General features: G+C 35.0%; 1 protein-coding gene across 4 annotated transcripts in view; it reads right to left on the bottom strand.

Annotated features, from left to right (window-relative positions):
- CDH9 (cadherin 9) overlaps positions 1–20,611 on the bottom strand; it is a 98,346-nt gene that overhangs the window by 10,593 nt on the left and 67,142 nt on the right. For all 4 annotated transcript variants that reach the window (XM_048311201.1, XM_048311190.1, XM_048311179.1 and 1 more), the window contains 6 exons: positions 14,290–14,409; positions 11,831–11,998; positions 7,936–8,123; positions 6,390–6,643; positions 4,972–5,108; positions 3,511–3,632 (listed from right to left, as the gene is read on the bottom strand). In XM_048311201.1, the coding sequence (XP_048167158.1) occupies positions 3,511–3,632; positions 4,972–5,108; positions 6,390–6,643; positions 7,936–8,123; positions 11,831–11,998; positions 14,290–14,409 (989 nt within the window). The remainder of the gene's footprint in view (positions 1–3,510; positions 3,633–4,971; positions 5,109–6,389; positions 6,644–7,935; positions 8,124–11,830; positions 11,999–14,289; positions 14,410–20,611) is intronic.

The raw sequence follows: 20,611 nt of genomic DNA, 5'->3' as shown, positions 1-20,611 counted from the left end.
TGTCTGAAAGCCCATGAATGGGCAGGATTGAATATAGCATCAGAGGGGAAAGAAAGTGACCCAGGTTGTTTTCTTGATCAGTGTTGAAATTAGCTAAATTATTGCCAACAATAAATTATGCAATACAGTATGGAGCTAAATTTTTACCAACAATTTTTTCAGTTAAATCAGTCTCCTTCTCAGGTATAACTTCCTGGTTTCCATGGAGAGTAGTCATCCTCTAATCCAGCTAAAAAGTCCCAATTAATTCCCGTGACAAGGGCATGAGAGAACTTGTACCAAAGCCTTCCCCACAACAGTCACTGGGGCTTCAGGATTAGGCATTTCTAAATTGCACGAGAGGAAGGCTGCTCCCTTCTTTTCTTTAGCCTGTGTACTAGCCAGTGGAATGAGATTCTCATGGTGACAAATGTGTTTCAGCCTAATGAACATAGATTTTTATTAACCTTTAGTGATAAGGTTTCTCCCTAGTCATACCATTGTTGTTTGGAGACAAAAGAGGATGAGAGACTGTAAGATTTTCTTTCCTCTGACTCTCCTAAAGCTGTCTGAAAAATACAATGAGTGAAGCCTCTAATATCTGTTGATGCTGAGAATGAGTAATGTTGCTTGGTGGCAGAGAACAATATTTGATCATTCTGACTGCTTCCTGATGCACCTGAGACTTAGAGAGCAGTGTGACTAATAGCTGGTCTTGGCTAAAAAAAAAATAAATGAACTAAATATATTTATCTTCTCAGTCTGACTCCTGCTATGGTACCAAATGTAGAAGCAGTGCTGTGATATGTCAAGAAGCAGAAACGATTCTAATAAAAAAACTGCTTTAGGTGATCTCTAAAATAGGTTGGAGTAGTACTAAATGAACACAGGATTCTATCTATCTTATATTATACAGGGACTGCTAGACATGAGCAATACAGGCTCTCTGGAACTTAACATCCTTGGCTGAAACATTCAAATTTGTATTTCTATATTCATTGCTGTTTTTAAGCACCAAAATAAAAGTACTGCCATGTATTGAAGGTAGTCTGTTTTCTGAAATACTAAGTCAACTATGTGTAAATGTCCAGATATGAACTCAGGTGCCTCTCTTGAGGACCCCAGCTGTTAACAAATAGAAAAAAAAAGAATGGATCTCTCATTTTTCTGTAGCTTCTCTTGGTGCACACTGTCTTTTAAGTATTTTTGTGGGTTTTTTCCAATGAGGGAAAATAATTGCTCAAGTTACATTGGTAAGCTAGATGTATGGGAGGTCTGAACAACAATGTGCCTATCTAATGGATCTCTGTCATATCTGTTGCTAGGTAAACACAGAATTTACCAGAAAGGTAAATGAAATGTCATACATTAATGGATATTTCATCAAGTTTGCTAGACTAGATGGAAACTGGGTTAAGGAAACTGATAGCCAGTATGCGTGGGTTGAACTTGTTCAAATATGTGGCAAAACCTGTGTTTGCTGGTTGACCAAATTCCACAAGATTAATTTCAATTAGATCTTCATTCGTAAGTTTTGGAACCTTTCTTTGTGTTATGGAATTAAAATACATGACTGACTTTTCTAGTAGTTGTTACACTGAGGTTTTAAGATTTATTTAACTCAATTTTGTCTTAGACAATGAGACATTGTTACACTGACAGAATTTAGGTTCTATGGCAGCTGCTTGAACTTAATGGCTAGAATTATCTGAATGTGTACAACCTGGAAAAAGCAGCTTATAAGTCATAAACTAAAACTATATGGGTTTAAGAGCCAAAAGCTTAGAGAATTTTTGCACCTTCTGTAAGGCTTGAACTGTATTGTTAAATGACAATTTATGTCACTGGTTAAGACAGGATGATGTGATCATGAACCTAAGTTATTGTGAAAAGCACTCTTTGATCATTTTTCTGGTATGATAATTCCTTCCACTGTTCTAATTTAATTCATCACTGCCTTTGATATGTATATTCATCTATTTATATCATTTACGTGAAAAATAATAAAACTTCCTTAAAAAATAATGAAAAAATTGGCAAATACCTCTTCAAAGGCAAGTGGCTTTTAATCAAAGTATCCTCTGCCATTCTAACCTGTTTTGCCTGAATTACGATATTATGTGTAATGAATGAAAAATAAATAGGAACAAATGCAGTCTCCCAACAACATATTGTATCTTCTTTTTCTCCTTTTTTTTTTTTTTTCTATTTCTCTCTGTTAAACAATTCATAAAAGATGACTTGAATTGCAGCTGAAATATTACATGGTTTTGCCTAGCATAGAGTTCTGCAGTACCCGAAATGCTAAACTCATCTCAGGTACCATCCATGCTATTTTCAGTGAAGCCTCTGTGACTTAAATAAAACACTGGGCAGAAAATTAGGTAAAATATGAGTATGGTTCCTGATGTGTATCCACATCAGCCATCTTTGTAAAATCTTTGAATATTGCATGGTCACTGTCCTCTAAAGAAAAACAAAATATTATACATTCTGATTCTTTCCACATACTTTCCATGAAGTCAGCCAGCTTTGGCTGGATGACAACAGCCTAAGGCTAGTGAGATATGAGAATAGACCTAAGTTGATCTTAGGGCTTCATCCTGGCTTGTCTCTCCTAGAGTAGGAACCCACTCATGCTTGTGCTAGTGAAAATAATGATCTCAAGGTTTTTCTTCCAGTCAAAAGTGAATCAGTCTGGAGAAGCGACTCACACGTGGTGTCAGGTGCATTTCGGAGAGATAATCTTGAAGTACCCTAGCTGCTACTAAATCCAGTTCATTTGTAAATACTTTCAGAATTTAAAAATCTTTCTTCTCAGGATTTAAAACTGAATGACTGGCATTAGCATAAATAGATGATGTTATAATCTCAGCAACATCAAGGCATTTCTATAATATGCTGTCTCTGAGTTCTCTTGGTTTATCTACTTACTCAAATCCAAATTATAACTTTGTCTTCAATTTTTTTTTCTTTTTAGATTTTTACAGAATTGCTGAGGTAGTTTAGGAAGGGATATACATGATCTTTAACCAGACTCAACTCAATACCAAACTGAGTTTTAATCTACAATGGAAATAGTTGCATTGCCCTTTATTTTTAAAAAAGTTTGGTTTTCACGTCTTCTTTACCGAGACATAATAAAGATTTTCCTGCTTTGTGTACTTGAAGGTATGGCTATATTAACCAAGCCAATGATAAAAATCCAGAAAGAAATGGAATTACTGAACAGCATATAGGATTTTGTACCATTATGTACAACTATTTCTGAAAAATATTTTCTGATATTAGAAATGGAAAACCACCCTAAAGTATCATTTTTTATTATATCTTATGTTATTATGCTGGGATATTATCCTTCATCTTTTATCTCCTCCTTTTTTGAATCAACTTGTATTTTCTATAGAAGATAGGAAATGAAGAGGCTGGGTTAGTCTGCTGCTATTCAAACTAAACTATGTTGAAGTCTTCATGATGGCAATGCAGAATAATTTCCTTATAAGTTCTTTGGTAATATAAGTATTGGTTTACCTGTCCTGCTTTTGCATTTTCACAAACAAATGTTTCATAGTAGTTGGCAAACTCTGGCGCATGATCATTTATGTCTAAAATCCGAATGAAGACAGGTATCTGGCTACTTTGTTTAGGATTATCTGAAAAGATAAAATTATTTATATTACAATACAAAGAGATATGTATAGAAAAATAATCCAATATATTTTTTCCAATAGATATTATAGATGTTCTATTTTCTTGATTATACTAAAACAATTATATTTCATTTTCTGCTGACATACATTGCGTATACATAAAAGTCCTATTTATATTTGGAACAAGAGTTTCTATTATTATATATACATACGTATATATATATAAATAATATAAAGTGTGCTTAAATTGATTTGCATTAAAAACAGGTCACTGAGTTCTTATGGAGTTGTATTCTATATATCAGTACAGCAAATGATTTATTGCAAAAGTTGTTTCATGAGGTTGAGCTGTTAAGAACACTCACCTTTTCCTCCAGCACAAACATAAACCCACAAAAAACCTTTCTCCCCTAACTGTAAAAAAACAAACAGTAAAATGACATATAAGGATATGATCATCCATCACTCTTCACAAACCTCCAAACTCAAGGTATTGCCAGAGAGGATTCTCGCAATATACCTATTGGAAATGTAGAACATGTTTGACCAAAGAATGAAAAGCATTTAAGAGAAAAAGAAAAAATATGTAATTTTTTCTGAAAATGGGGATATGATTCATCTCTCCATATGACCCAACTCCCAGACTCTTAAGCACATTGACTCCGGGGGAATCTATATGGAGAATAATGGAAGGGAGAAAAGTTTTTCAAATCCATGTCTGTTTTCACCTTTGATGACTGTTGCCTCGGAAAAAGGCTAGGCAAGAGACATCCATATCTAAAAGTATCTAACATAATAGTAAAGAATCCAGGTGAAAGATTAGGCCCAGGTTTTACTTCAGACATAGAAGGCAAAGTATTTCCTCTAGTCTTGGCTTCACACAAAGCCATTTTCTGAGATAAGGTAAATCAGTTGAGGTAAAGTGTAATTTGTTCCTGTTTACAGAGATTGTTTTGACAATGAATTTGTATGTCATGGACTTTTTTTTTTTTTTTTTTTCCCTTTCCCCAAGGATTTTCCCAAAGACTTAGCTTGGGATAGAGCCAGTGCATCACACCTGCACCAAATTATTTGATGTGAATTCTCAGGGAACCTTGTCTAATATATACTGTGCATGGTTTTGTTGAGCCCGAGAATTCCAAAGTATCTTTTAAAAAATGGGCAAAACATATCTTAAAATAATAAATTGGACTTTTAGATGTGTGTCTAAAGATGTCTTGTCTATTGATAATATCTGGATAAGGGCAAAACTAATAAAACAAGATAAGCCATAGATACTGTAGAATTTAATTCTTTTCTCAGTTCAAATATTCTTCTGAAATAAATTTTATCTTCAACTTACTGATTTCAGTTGCTATGACAGTGATGTTGTGCCAGGGAGTTTCTTCTCGGTCAAGTGGCTTTGAGAGGAATAAAGATCCATTTCCTGAATAGATGTTGAATATTCTGTCAAGGTCAGTGTGTCGATCTACAGAATATCTGTCAAGATACGGTACAATTGAGCATCACTGTCTCCTGGTGCAGTCTCCAGTTTAGCTTACAGCCACCTCTAAATGTTTTCTAATTTTAACTGTGCTTAGTCAAGAATGTTTTCTTTACAACTAACCTAAGCTTTCCCATAGTTGCCTGCATGCTACAAATACTTAGAAACAATTTTAAGGCTAGTGAGCGGGATGAAGAATAAATTATTATGTGGGCAGATTTTAGACTGATAACTGAAACTACATTTTAGCTCATAAAGTGGATTCTAGAAGAGCAACTAAAAGTGAATATTTTTAGATAAGATTTTTTTGCAAATTAATTGTTTCTTAGAGAACTTTGTCACCAAAGGACACATACTAAAGACATAAGGAATATCAAGTTATAAAAAAAATATTTTTGAGATGTCACAAGGACCACCGAACTCAACAGAAAAATCTTTCAATTAGTTGTTCTTTTGGATGAAATGTCTTCAAATCTTGTTTTATGATACTTGCTTTTGCTTTGTTCTTACCCAGTAAGGAAAAACTTGTTTTACAGATGTTTTTAAATTAGCCTAGTAGTTGGCAGTCATCATCAGGTTAAATTGAGATTTTATACATATTTTACTTAAAAATATTTTATTCTCTTCCTTCTTTCACACCTTCTACCTCAAAGCATACTGCTGCAGGACATAGAAGGCTTGTTCAGAAATGCAGAGATCAGTTTTCATAATCACTTGCAGGGTAAATACACAAATTTAAGTATTGTGTTTGCCACTGCAGATAGTAATAGCAGATTGGTAACAATTACAGCAGTTTCACAGTGCTGAACTCTTACCTCTAATTGTTATGACTCTAGCAATCATTTCTTATTCAATCTACTGTGATCATTAAATAGTTAAGCTATGGAATACAGATGTTATGTACAGAAGTCTGACAGTTATCAAGCATCAGGGAGAATAGAAGTACACCATTTTGAGTGTTTTACATGGTATAAAAGCATAATTTTCTGAACAGTTTGGTGAAACTACTAGAACATGCTGGCAGTTAAATGCTGACATCTCCTTTCTTTTCACCTGGTGTCTATAGACTGTTCTTCAAAAGCATTGTCTGCACTGTTCATTGTGTTAATTGTATTAGCCTTCACAAGTTCATGTAGATATTTCCTTGTTCAACACTTTTTAACAGCGTCCATGTGCTTAATTGCCCAAACAGCCTCTTAATACCTTGCACTCTCATCACTCTCTGTGCATGAGACTTGACCCATATCTAAAGAATTTTATACTGTGTAATGGCTTACTTTATTGCATTCTTTGCTACATCTGGATCTTGGGCTAAAACCTGCCCAATAATGCTTCCTTCCTTGGCATCTTCATCTACCTCTATTAAATACCAGGGTCTGCTGAACACTGGAGGTTCATCAATGTCTTCAACAGAAATTTTGACCAAAGCCGTATCTTTGAATGGCCCCAGCTGAAGAAAACGAGGATCAGGATGAGTGTTGGTTGCTTCTACTCTTAGGGTATATAGCACCTTGTTTTCAAAATCCAGATGCTGAGGAGTAAATAATAATAATAAAGAAAATTATATCACTTTACAAAAAAATGTAAGTTTTACAGCATTGAACAAAAGTTTTTTTAGGAACAAAAGCTCTAAATTTTAATCAATCTTGGGGAAGATGGAGTGTATTAAGTCTTATTCTAGTCATTAAAAAAATAAGGATTATTATAGGATAGCAAGGCAACTATGATCCCTCTGCCTATTAATTGTTCAGGTTTCATTTTTTTTCTGAAAAAACCAGGAGGCTTTGACCTATGTAAAAATAGAAAGAAAGAAACAGGGAAGTTTTACTCAGTCCACAACAAGGAGTTGTGTAAAGTCTAATTTGTCTCATCTAACTGGCAGTAAAAAGAGCAATTATTCCAGTTCTTAAATGCTGTCATATTTACCTTTTCTTTACTCTTCCCCCATTAGTATCTACCCTTGCCTGTTTGGTACTAGGAGCAACCCAGACTTGACCCTGATCTTAATGTTCTGCAGTGAAAAGAAAATCTATGATTTTCAATCTATGTGACATTGACATCATGCTTATCCATATATACATATGTATATAGACGCTCATACATACATATACATAAAAAAGTATACATCTTTCCGAATATGTTTATAGATCTATATTTTATTTATATGCAGGTATCAATTAATGTTACTGATATATTTAATAACACTAGAATCAAAAAGTGTTCAGAGTTTAACAGGATGAATTCTGAAAAGCAACCAATAAATCTATCAGAGATGGTATTTTAAAATACATTTCTGTGAATATCTTTGCACTTTGAACTTTCATTGACATCATATGTAACAACTGAAGTATCACCAAGACTGGACTTAAACCAAGACCGATTTTAGGTACTGGAGATAACTGGCTGTTGGACAGATCAGAGAGGGAGAGTTTAGCCTTGGATGTGTAAATTCATGAAACTCCAGGTAAGCCTCCCACCCTTCCAAGTCTTACCACAACAATCAGCTGATAAACCCCACTGTGAACTGAACCTCTCCAGGTTTTCACAGCCCTAATTTGAAAGTACTGTGTGTGAGGCTCTATATATTGAACAGACAGCAGCCACTGAAATATTGCTTTATGTGAAGTGACATGCCAGTAAATTTCCCTTGAGACTTGAAAATAACAGATACCTGCTGAAGAAAGAGAAGAACGAAACTAATACAACAGCTCCTTGGTAGCCTGACCCCTTGTGAGATCTACCCTCCCTTCCCCTGGAAAAAGAAAAATAACTGTAACACCTGAAGAGCTAAGTACATATAAAAGAGAGGGAGAAAAAATAAACCTTTTTGACAGTTATAATCCCTTCCTGTGTGTCCTTGTCAGTGATGATATCAAACATGTCTGATCCATCCCCATTGGAGATGCTATACTCAATCTCTGCATTTTCTCCCACATCGGGGTCATTGGCTTTAATTCTGCCAAGTGGAGTCCCAGGTGGTGCAGATTCAGGAGAGCTGAACTGGTAGGAGCCTGGAAGAGCAAAATCAAAAATTTATTGTTTTCAGAAACTTTTTTTCCTGAATAAAAACCATCTTCAATTTCACCAAGATTTTTTACGTTACTTGAAGTTCCCAACACTTTAAGAAAAATGCTGCTAGCCATCACACTAAACTTTAAAACAGGATTCAGAGTTGATTGACAAACTGTCACAAAAAGTTCAAATTATTCTTCAAAGCCATTGAAGACTGTGCTTTTTTTCTTTTTTCTTTTTTTTTTCAGTTTTAAGGGACAAAGGAGCTATACAGTAAGGTACAAGTTCTTACCCTGATTATTAACACTGTATATTTTTTTTCTCTAGAAACGTTCCTAGACATATTTAGAAATAGGAGACAATTTTGTTTTGTTTTCTCAAGGTACAATAGTTGTAGAAATCAGTGAGGATTTGGAAAAAAACACTAAAATAGAATAGCCTTTAATTATTTTGAAATATATTCAAGTAAGTGTTCTGTTTGAAAATAATTCATTAATCTCTTTTTGATAATACATACTAAAGAGTCATGGTAGAGAGCATTTGGATACATGTTCGTGTTAATTGCTATTGCTATTTTTATAATCAGAGTCTTCTAGAAAGAAATCTGGTGACACAGACATTTTCCTCTTTCTTGTATGCATGAAAAGTGAATTCATATGTATTTTCTGACAACATATGTAAAAAAAACCCCAATTGTAAAGACATGCTGTAGCAGAAAAGGTATTAATCAGAGGCATTTTTTAACCAGTAAGAAGCAGACACTGAAGAAGTTTCATCATTAGCAAGACAAAAAAAATTCTAAATCTGTATTTTCTGTTATTTGTTACCAAAAAAATGTAAAAAAAAAATCTGATGGGTTAAGATTTTGTACATAACATGCCGGAATCTGATGTTTCTTCTGATCTGTTTTTTCATGTAAATTCATATTACTTAATTGAGTGAAGTAGTATCATTGGAGAAATACCTTAAGACAAAATTAGCACCTAATAAAATGTACAACCCTTGTCCAAAGAATCCAGTAAGAGCACATATAAAGTTTATTGACTTGTAGTGAAGTACAGTCAACTCTCTTTCTTTCAACAACCCTATTCCCTATATTTACGTGTCCTTTGCCTTTTAAGACACTAAGAGGGTCCTGAATATTCCATTTAAAACAAGGAATATTTCAGACTGCTGAGTGCAGAATGAGTTTCTGTCCCCAGTTGTAAAGACTAAGCACAAAAGAGAGTCACTGAAAATACCCTATATTTATACAGATGTGTAGCAAAATGGAAGCTAATGCCTGATGCTAAATTGTGATTGCTGTTACAAATTCAAAGTTATAAGTGAAAACTCAGCAGTGGCCTGTTTGACTGCAATCCACACAGGCTAAAATGCATATTTTTCCCTTAAACCAGTCTGCAAATGGGATGAAGGTAGGATTCCTGGCAGCTAAAACATGAGTTTGAAGCCTTGAACCCTTGACAAATTCAATCATTTGGCAGCTGAGCCAGAAATACCAAAGGAACAGATTCAATCATGGTACTTATTACTCCTTCCAGATGAATACCTCCCTTTAGTGCTTTTCGTTTGAAAGCATTCCTATTTTTGTGGTGCTGTGTGAATGCTACACATTTTCGGCATGTGAAATGGCTATTTGGTTTCGAGTACAGTAGAATTCAAAATGTGTAAGGTTTTCATTATAGTACCATTTAAATTCCATTTAGGCCTATATGTCTCCTAATTTTCCACAACTCCTTTCAGGAAACAAAACAAAACAGAAAATGCTTCTTCTTAACACAGTCTGAGCAACCAGTACTTCACAGTGCTATTTTGCTTTCTCCTGTCCCTCTAAAAAATTAATTTTTGTCTCTTAAATACCTTGATATTAACTGGTGTTGTTTGCAACTGCCATTGACTCTCTATTTTTGACAACATTTTCACTTACTGTTGCCTCACATAAGAGAAAATGGAAGACAAATGTTTTTGTAAAAAGCTAACTTCCACAACAGATAATTTTTTGAAGATGTGCCCCTCTTCATAACTACCTAAAAAGAAGTCAGATCTGCCAGATATTCCTCTATCTTTGATTTCCTAGAAAGTGTTAAAAACCACCCTGCTGACAAGAAAGAAAATGAGTGGGAAGGGTTACCACTGAATTTGAAATTGCGGCATTGGAGATCCCACAGCAGGCCTTCTGTAGGCCATGCAATGTGTTTCAGTGATGTTCAGAGTGGAACACTACAGAGAATATTGTATGAGGCATCAAATTGTGTAAATTTTTCTAAAAAGTACCCATCCCAAAGCTTTTTGAAATAATCAGAAAAACTTTCGTAGACATGAGGTTTCAGTTAATTTTGAAAGAAGAACATCATAAGGAACACAGGCTAAGGAGACTGGAAGCCTTAAATTATTTTGCAGTTCTCTATGTTCTTCTTTCTTTATTTTATCTTATTTTATTTTATTCAGTAGTGAGGGTTAAAATGCAATGTGCTACATTATAATTTAGGTTCAAGTATTCCTATTTGCCAAAATATTATAGGCTACATCATGCTATACATGTTTAAAAAGTGTCTCCTCATGAAGTCGAAGTTTGGTTAAAAATTGCTGTTTGAGTTTGCCCTGTAAAGGTGATTCTCATCAAGTGAACTCTGAATGTGAATTCAAATTATCATTTCTTTATGAGGGTTGCAGTACTTCCCCTCCCCTCTTTTCTTTTAAAGTAATGTGTTATCATGGATAGAGATTAAAAGATTAATTTATAATTCCAAGGATCCATTCTTCCATACTGTCAGAATTTACCAAATTTTTTTTTTTTTTTTTAAATCCACAAGAGGTTGAAGAGTTTGTGCTGTTCTGGGTGTACTTATTGCCATGGTACTGAAGTGCTTTTCAAATCTGGGAGAGCATTTTCTAAATCAGCTCTTTGTTCAGTCCTTAGTGGATCTGTAAAGAGAGCCAGGTCCCTCATCAGTGTGAACAAGCAATTCAAATTTTATTATGTGTACATTTTTCTGGTTGGCACAGAATCGAGGCTGTAAATTTCTCCTGTCTGCAGCCTATCAAACAGTTATCAGACACTGACTGTAATAACGTGAGACTGGATTTAAACACTGGCCAAAGATAAAAAGATCTGGACTGTGCTACTCTGAAGCTTTCTGTATTGTGAGCTTTCTGCTATTTGCCATTTTTTTTCTTCTACAGAGGAATTTTTAAAAACCCAACATTATTGTGTCAGACTGGCCTAGATTATCAAAACTATTCAAGAACTGAACACAGATTACGAGTACCTAAAGTAAATGCGTAGACTGCCAGCAGAACATTCCACCTGATCAGCTCTGCCTGTGCAAGGCAGAATATTAGAAAACCTGTGACATATTTGCTTGCCTAAATATGTGGAGCTAAAATTGTTTCCAATAACAGAATTTTATATTTTGTAGTTAAATTCCTCTTAAGTCCCTGCAGTTGGCCTAAATTATTGTTACAGTTTATATTTCTATAAGCAGAGTAAGAATGAGAAACAAATTTATCATTCCAACAAATAATTTGATATTAAAAGATGTAGGCAGACATTCCTGTTGGCCCTAATAGTGCTGCAACATAAACAGACACAGCAGTCAGTAAGTGCTACAAAAAGAGTGATAAAAAAGAATCTTCCAGATGGCCAAAGCAAACCAGCTGATTGTTGAGAGTTCTTTGGAAAACCAAACTATTAGATGCTCCATACTCTGGGGGAAGCGAGGTGGATTGTCATTGACATCAGTCAGTGTGATGTTCACGGTGGTGGTCCCTGATAGTCCTCCCATCTGGCCACCCATGTCTTTAGCCTGGATGACCACTTGGTACTGCTCCCTGTTTTCTCGGCTCATGTCCGGTAAAGCAGTCTTGATTATGCCTTGAAGGAGTGGAAAAAAAAAAAAGAGCAGTGAAGGAGAAGCACCATCCACTTTAACCTCAGAGCTCTTAAATGGATTCGTGTCAGATATAGTGCGCAGATGATAATCCATAGCAATCACAACAAGGTATACTTCAATAAGCCTTGCAATCTATGGCTGCTTTAACATGATTTTAAGAAAAAAGAGAAAAAATATGTAACAGATGCATCATTCATTGTTTTTGTCGTGCTAAATCGATTTGATTATTCTTTTAATGACAAAAATATTAATATGTTCATTGAATTAATGACATTTTTCAGTTTCTATCCCCAGTTATTATTTTAATATATTGTGTAACCTCCAACTCTGGTGACATTTTGATATTATACCACAAGGCTGAACTCTAAAAAGCTCAGGATTCATTATTCTGGGCTGTAATAGATCATTGATTGTAGTGCTCAGTGATGGACACTGTAAGTCAGCTGGGGCTATAGCTAAAAAAGAATTGGACAAGACTCGAAAATTAGTTTTAAAAAGTCTTTTTTGGGGTGTCCAATTTCAAAAATTTCATAACTGTAATTTACATGTCTCAAACATTTTTACAGTACACAAAAAGAATACGGGTCTCAGGTGAGAAAACCAAAAGTGGTGCTGTACACCACTTTTCATTAAAGTGGGCATGCACAGGTTTTCTTTTAGAAAACCAAGTAGAGATTTTTATTTTTATTTTTATTTTTATTTATTTTTTATTTTTATTTTTATTTTTATTTATTTTTTTTATTTTTATTTTTTTATTTTTATTTAGAAGGGTGGTGGCTTTTTAAAGCTGGAGTGATGAGAGCTTTCTCTTGTGAAGTGGGAAAATTTAAACATAGTGTTCTTTTCTGCTTGGAGGATTCACACCCCTACCCTTTCTTTCTCAAAAGAAGGCTCTCATTTTAGGCTCGATTTGATATTATGCAGAAGAAAAAAGGCAACCCTGGAAAATTTCTTCTAGCAAGTGACTGAAAGAGAAAAAAACTTTGCAGCTGAGGGGTTATGACATTTATGTCTGATCCAGGATTATCAGGTTCTGATTACCATACCTAGGCTTGTTAATACATGTAATATGAGACAGCAAATTGGATTAAAATGAAAAATAATCTCTGAACCAAAGATGAGAGTCCAGGCCTTTCCCAAACAGTCTGCCTGCCTAAACACCTGCTTCCATCAGTTATTGTCCGTGGGGTACCGGTCCTGTTTTCCTGTTCATGCCTGGTAAAGATGTTTGAGTAGGGGACTCAAGAAATAGAAAAAAAGAGAGGGATTGAAAAAAGGGAGAAAAAACCAAACACTTTTATTCAAGGCAAAATCCTTATGCTTCCTTTTAAAACTGTAGCCTTGTGATTCATTATCTTTTGCATACTATGGCTTTGCTGTATTTAGAAAAAGCCAAATTGTTCAAAAACAAAGATAGCCATCATCTGAGCACTTTCAATGGATTAGGAACTTCAGTGATTCTGGGCAGAGTTGCACTTAAATTCTCAATTCACAAACCAGAATAGTTTTGGTAACATGCAGGAAAACCTAGAGCAATCCCTGCTGACTCTTGAGTGCCTTAGGAACAGGTATCTGGAAGGGGGGAGTTTGTAGTTGCATCTTTCTTTTCTGAACCCTAATTTTGAATTATAAATATCTAAAATTCACACTTTTTTTTTTAGTTTGTATTTGTCTCTTATCCAACTTACTGCATAACAGTGAAAAAGTCTTCATGCTTTACAGCTTGAAAACATTAATGATTCTTGCTTCAGTTCTCATAACTCTGGAAATCAGAATGCAGGCTCAAAAAGCAACTTAAGTTAAAAATTTTCAGTGGTCAGGAATCTATTCCAAACTTTTAGAAATTTTTAACTACCTGTGAGATTTATTTATTTTTTTTTACCTTATAGTATGAAAATGTCCAGTTCCTAGTTACGTTTCTTAAAGGTAAACAGATGAAATTTCCAGAAACTAGTGTAAAATAGGCTTGTGACTAATTTTGATGATTCTTTGGACCCTTTACAGTATTTTACACCTTTTTTAAACTGTTGACCTTTACATTTAACAATCATCTTCTGGAAATCATACCAAGTAAAGCAATTCTTCTGCAATAATATTATTTTAACAGAAAAGGCATACTTTTATTTTGGTTCCAGTTTTCATTCAATGAAAGGGTATCAGCTTTGTGTCAAGTCATATGTCTGTTCCAGAACTGAAATGGAAGTGAAAAGTAACTTGATCCCTGCATCCTGTTTCTGTTACTGCAGACAGTGAGACTGAATGAATTGCTAACCTGTTTCTGGATCCACTGAGAAATATGGCTGTCCCTGGAGGATGCTGTACACCACTTTGGCACTGTTCCCGTAGTTCGCATCATCTGCGTCTGTGGCTGTCACCTGAATAACAGATGTACCTAAATGGGTACCAAGCAAAGAATCAGCAGATTTTAGGAAGGTATCTACTTCTTGCAAACATACAGTTGTTGCAGTATTGAATTCAGTAAGAAATCAAACATCATCCAGTGGACAAATCCAGAGTTATCCTACTCAGGAGAAACTAAAATAAAATCACATCTTCCTCATAACTAGACTTAAAATCATTAACACTTAAGATTCATGCTTCAGTTTAACATGAGTAAACACACAGGGACTGACACATCTTTGAAACCCAACACAGCATTAGGGTTTTTGGTGATCAAATAGATTTGAAGATTGTTCTCTAGTAATAATATGACCTCAGCTGAAACTGTTCACTTAAAGGTTTGGTTTAATCAATAAATAAATCTAAAGCAAATTTTCCCATACTCATTTTCTGCTTAGATGGCAAACTCCAAATATCTGAATTCTGAATAAATAAAAAATTTTGTCTCATCATGAACTGATTTTTGAGATTCTCTTAAAAATAGATTGGTTTCACAATAAGAAATTATGTTTGTGGGGTTTTGTTTGTTTATTTGTTTGCTTTTTCTCTCTCAGTCAAAGTTATCCACTTATTTGGCAAATAAAAGACATTAAATGTTACTGTCATTTTTTCAGCATTCATTTATTTTGCTTGACAATAGTTTACCCTTGTCCTGTGATCATAAAGAAGGCAATATAGTTTATATGGGATTATGAGCACTGTGAGCCAATACATTTGATGTAGTTTATGGGTCAGAAGCAAATAAAAAGAAAGGCTTTTTACAGAAAGCTTCTGTCAAGCCTTTCTTAGAAAAGCACAAAGCTGTCCTTCACAAGCTTTTATATCTTAGCACTTCTCAAGATTTCAGAATGCATTTTGCTAACACAAATATCTCGATAAATGTAGGCAGTCCAGTAGCTAGAGGTGTAAAGGTGCTCAACTCCTTGCCAGGGCAAGAAGGCTGACTGAGAAGAAGCTCTTTACCCTACTTCTGGCTTTTTTGTTTGGGTTGTTTTTTTTTTTTGTATCTCACTTTCTTTGAAAGAAAAAATCTAGTGAGCACTGTCCACTTAATTAATGCTATTCCCTATTACTCTTCTTCTACAACTTCAGTCTCTCTAGATTGGAGTTCACCCAGATAGCTTGCAGTCAAATGTCTGTCTTGTCTATAAGTTTAGAAGATCCTCATTTACCTGTTATTAATGTCATTGAAGTGAATAATTTCTACTGTCGCTTTTCAGCATATTCCAGGGATTGGAAAAAGTAGAAATCCAGAGTAATCAAAACAGATTTGTGAGAGCACGGTATTATTATTGGGTACAGTTAGATGCAACTATTTTTTCATAGAACATAATACAGCTCTACAAATAATAGTTTTACCTACACAACAATTCCCAGTGTTTCAGGTTATCTGCAGAGCATGTCAAGAGAGGAGGAATACTTCTCTCTCTGCAATAGACCACCAGAAAAACGTTGTAAAAATGCTTTGTCACAAATCATCAAACTCTGAAGAGAATTTTTGCCATCAGCTCTCCAGATTACTTTTTGCCTGGTTAAACAGTTGGAGGTCTTCTGTGTGCTGAGCTGAGCTGTTAAGATTATCCCAAAGAAGTGAATATTTAAGGACATCATTATCACTAACAGTGTTCAGCAGAACTGCTCATCTGGACAAAAAGTGAAGACAATTATTTGAGAATGTTAAAATTCCGTTAGTCCTGCTTTCAGAGAAGCAAGTAAGTTAAATCCCCTGCCTCCTTAAGATGAATAGGGAAAGAAAAGTCTATATCCCCTGCTAGCCTATAAAAAACATAATCAGTAGAATCATATGCTTATATTGTATGACACTGTCGCATATAGAAGTTAAAAATCAAGAGGAATTTAGATGTCCATCCCCAAAAAACCAAAGCAACCTAAATACCTTAATTAGGAAAGGTTATTGCTGTGGCCTCCTGATCACTGTCATGGGACTGACACAGAAGCTGGAGTATGGTTATAGTAACCAAATGCACAATAATGTTCTTTCTTTCCCTAGTTCACTGTTTTGATGAAAAGAAAAAATGCTGAATTTGTTTTGAACTTTTTTATTTTTCTTTTTTTTAAGACAATTATTAGAGAGCTTAGGGCAGTCTTTGGGAGACTTCTGTGTTTGTCTCATTGGAATGTCTATCTTTGTTTCCTGAGGCTCAAGTGTCATATAATTATGGCTGTTGAGGAGAGTAGAGAAGATGTAACCCTACAGAAACTTTTCATGTGTTGAAAACATAGTATTACAAAGCTCCTTCTTCTGTTAAACTAATAGTACAGCTGGAAAAGTTATTAACAAGAGTATATCCTCAAAAAATTCAATGTCAGCAGGCAGTTAACTCTCTTCTCTGCCAACAGTCTGCTGTGTCATAAAGAAGGATGCTCACAAATGATAGACAGTACTTGTGCAACTTTCTTTCACAAGGTAAGAAACTTCTCTTAGCTTTTTGGGTCAGAAACGACAGTGAAATAAAGGCAGTGAAATAGAGGAACTCAAAGTTAATTATGTAATATTTGGTAAAGAGGCAAAATCAGTCTGGAACTTTTTAATCAAAGAAAAGTATGCTTTATATTTACCCCACTTGAATGGTACCCACAGTACGATCTATTTATTTATTTGTTTATTTATGGTCTAGATTACCTCACAAGCAGCCTCTTACCACATTTGTCAGCAGAAATCAGCTTGATTAAAAGTACGAATAGGCTGTCTGGATGAATACAGCAGGAGTGAAGGAAGGAAGTAGAGTCTGAGAAGAACTGGGGGTGGGGGAATCTATTTTAATGTTTACCTTTGTTTCTCACTATCCAACTCTATTTTTAATGTGCAATAAATTAAATTAATTTCCCAAGTGAAGTCTGTTTTCATCCTTATGGTAACTGATAGGTAATCACTCACTCTCTATTTCAACCCATGAGCTTTTCCATTTTTCTTTTCTTTCCCAGTTTTGTTGAGGAGGGGGAGTGAGAGAGCAGTTGGGTGGGTTTCTGTGAGCCAGCCATGATCAAATGTGCCACAGAGCAAATTGGTGTGAAGGATGACAGAGAAAATGTGAGAATAACTACAATAGCAGTCTAAGTAGTGATAACATCACCCTTCTGCAAAGCAAAGTTCTCAAGAGGTATGTCATCTTTTTTTTTTTTTTTTTTTCGTCTTGAGTCTGGAAGCTTAAGCACTTTGATACCATATCTGTTTTATGATATTTGGGGTCCTAATGTAGGGGCAGAAAAATGCAGAAAGTAAACTTTGAAGGTAACCTGAGAAAAGACAAATCTATACTAAATCCGTGTAAGTAGTGGTTCTGTGTGTGTTTCTGTGTGCATAAATTTTCATGTAAGTGCAAGTAAAAATGTAGAACCCAAAAAGGAAAACTATTAGAGCCAGAGAGAGCATCACTTCATATCTAGGAAGTGTCAGAACTGAGTGTCATGAACACAGATTACTAGAACTCATGAAGGGTGAGACATAAGTTTGAAAAACCACTGCAGCATTTGAAATGAGAATGCTTTTATGAATTAAGTTTAAAATTCTTTCTATTCCTTTCTGCTATTTAGTGTTGGAAAGAGTCCTTCCGGTATAATTAGGTCTCCCAGCATAATACCAGAGTCCATTGCAAAACTGAAGAAAATAGCTTAAAGAGGATTGTTGTAGTGGAAAAGAGGTCTTCCACTAGATGAGACAGGCACATATTTTGCTACCTTTTCATGTGAAGTCATGCTGTTCAGCATGCAACTCTTGTTCCTACTTGGCTCCTTTGGCTGACACGAATTACAACAGCTTCTGCCAGTCAGAAGAATATATCTGCATTTATTGGAAAATTTTAGTTTTACTGATAACTTGTTCTGTAACCTTCATTTTAAACAGTATTCTCCATCTTGGGAGAAGAAAATGAGCAGATTATGTTGTTAGTAATGTGTGCCTCAAGATTCTACCATGGATGTTGGATAAAAAAATGACAGTGATTTAAATATCATTCAGAACTATTTTTTTTTTTTTTTTTTTTTTACTAGAAGGAAATCTGTAACTTCAAAGTGCATTTTGATTCTGACATTTTTTATAAAAGTAGTATTTCAGAACAATTAAACTTCTAAGAAAGCTTAGGCTTTGGCCTTCCAGTATAAATTATTCAAAAAGTAGTTTGGAAACAAAACAATCTGAAAATGCTGAAACAGGATGTTTTTTACATTATGAGACAACTTTATTTCTATTTTATTTCAAGTCAACTTCTGTCAAAATTGGTGATTATTGAGAAGTTCTGACTTTTACAGAGGAGTTTTGTCTGTGTATGTGCAGAAAGTCTGTTTCATTTTCAGAAATAGAAGACCAGCTGGGGTAAGTGGAGAGGCAGGAAGGACTTTATCTCCCTAAAGGAGAAGCTCTTATGCTTGCTTCCTGTTTTCAAGCACAATGACAATCTGCTGTTCGTCAAGTTTATTTACAGAGGGAAGATTTTAGAAGAGGGTTACTTTTACAAGTGAAAAGATTTGGGTGAGCTCTGGAAAACCTCTGGAAGACACAATTAGGGATTTTGTATCTGTAGAAAACTAAAGAAGATGAATGGACACACGGTTTGCTCGAACAACATCATTCTGAAGATTATGCAGGCACACTGTGGAGATGCCCCTGTTGAAAACATGAGTGAAATTTTAAGTGAGCTACAGAAATTTTGAGAGGTTTTAAACTACTTTTGTCTTTGAGAGCAGGTTGTTCTCTCTGGATAGTAGTATGTGATTAGGAAAAGAACTGGACAAATGATGAACTAGGAGCTACATGGCACTACCCAAGCCTTAAAAGTTTAAGGAGGTATCTCATTACCACATCACCTGGATGACAACATTTCTGACTACTTTGTATGTAAGGGACAGGACTAAATGAGGTTGAGATACATCTCTTATATTTTGATTGAAAGACAAATCTACCTAGAGAGCTGAAAGAATAGTGATCTGCAAAGTGAACTTTGCTCTTTTGCACATGACCACAGTTTAGTGGGGCTTTCGCTAGACTGGTCTTCCTTTTATGCAGAAAGGCCCAGAAAGTTGGTAGCATGAAAGATTTCATAGAACAAAGGAAAAGAAAGAGTAAAAGCAGAAAAGGAGTAAGTGTCAACAGGTAAATAGATACATGATCCAAGGCAGAAGAGGAGTGAATGGGCACGACCAAGAAAAGAAACAATAAAGCCAGCATAGGACAAATATGCAACCTGAGGAACCAGACTCAAAAGAGCAAAAACATTGAAATGGAAAATTGAAAAGGATCTAAAAATGTAGTTCAGCTATATATACACTGAGAAGATATTTCTTAAAAAGACAAAGAGAGAAGGTAAAAAGACGGCATGAAAGAGGGCATGTAATAAATAATTCATAAATTACATTTTATTAAATTAACAATTTTTAATAATCCATTGCATAGTTATGAGGTGAAGCTTAGTTTCACTTGAAAACTTGCTGTCTTATTTTTGTGTATCATGTTCCACAAAATGTTTGATTGAGAAATCAGCTGATATACTAGCTACTGTACTGTGGGTACTGCACCTTTGTTTTTGATGTCCACTGTCCTCCAACCCAGGAATCAAAAACTTTGCATCACTGCTGTGTATGTAAAGAGTCACTGCAATCCCTGCTAATGTGACTAAAAGTAATTTGTGAGAGGCTTAAGAAAACCAAGCTGTGCTGCCTGCTGTAGCCTTATATTTCCCTCAGAACTACTTCCATTTTAGTCCATATCAGTAAAAACAGATGGACCAAACCACTCATTTCAGAAATATGAGATACTATTTTTGCGCAGAACTTCAGAAACAGTACTTTTACTTCAGAAACAGTACTTTATATTTTGTAAACAGAACAAGGAAATAATGCTCATAATTTCTTGTGTGTATTGCATTTGGATAGTTTTGGGTTTTGTTTCCTGCATCCTTTTCTATGACAAAAAGAAGCCCCATTTCAGATTATGTTATGAGAACTTGCATTAGAGTAGGAACTAAGCGCCAGTGGTTGTCTCACCACACAGAGAGATGCAATGTGACTAAACTACTCTGTCTATAACCTGCCTGAAATGCTGCATTTTCCAGTGAATACAATACCTACACCATTGTAACATAATGTCAGAAATTGAACTAGGAAAGAATGGCTAAAACTGAACAAAGACTCCAGCCCTTACCCTCCTGCTGTTCGATACCTTGATACAGTAACTCTAG

The sequence above is a fragment of the Corvus hawaiiensis genome, chromosome 1, assembly GCF_020740725.1.
Source record: "Corvus hawaiiensis isolate bCorHaw1 chromosome 1, bCorHaw1.pri.cur, whole genome shotgun sequence".
Lineage (NCBI taxonomy): Eukaryota > Metazoa > Chordata > Aves > Passeriformes > Corvidae > Corvus > Corvus hawaiiensis.
This window is presented reverse-complemented; position numbering and strand designations above follow the sequence as displayed.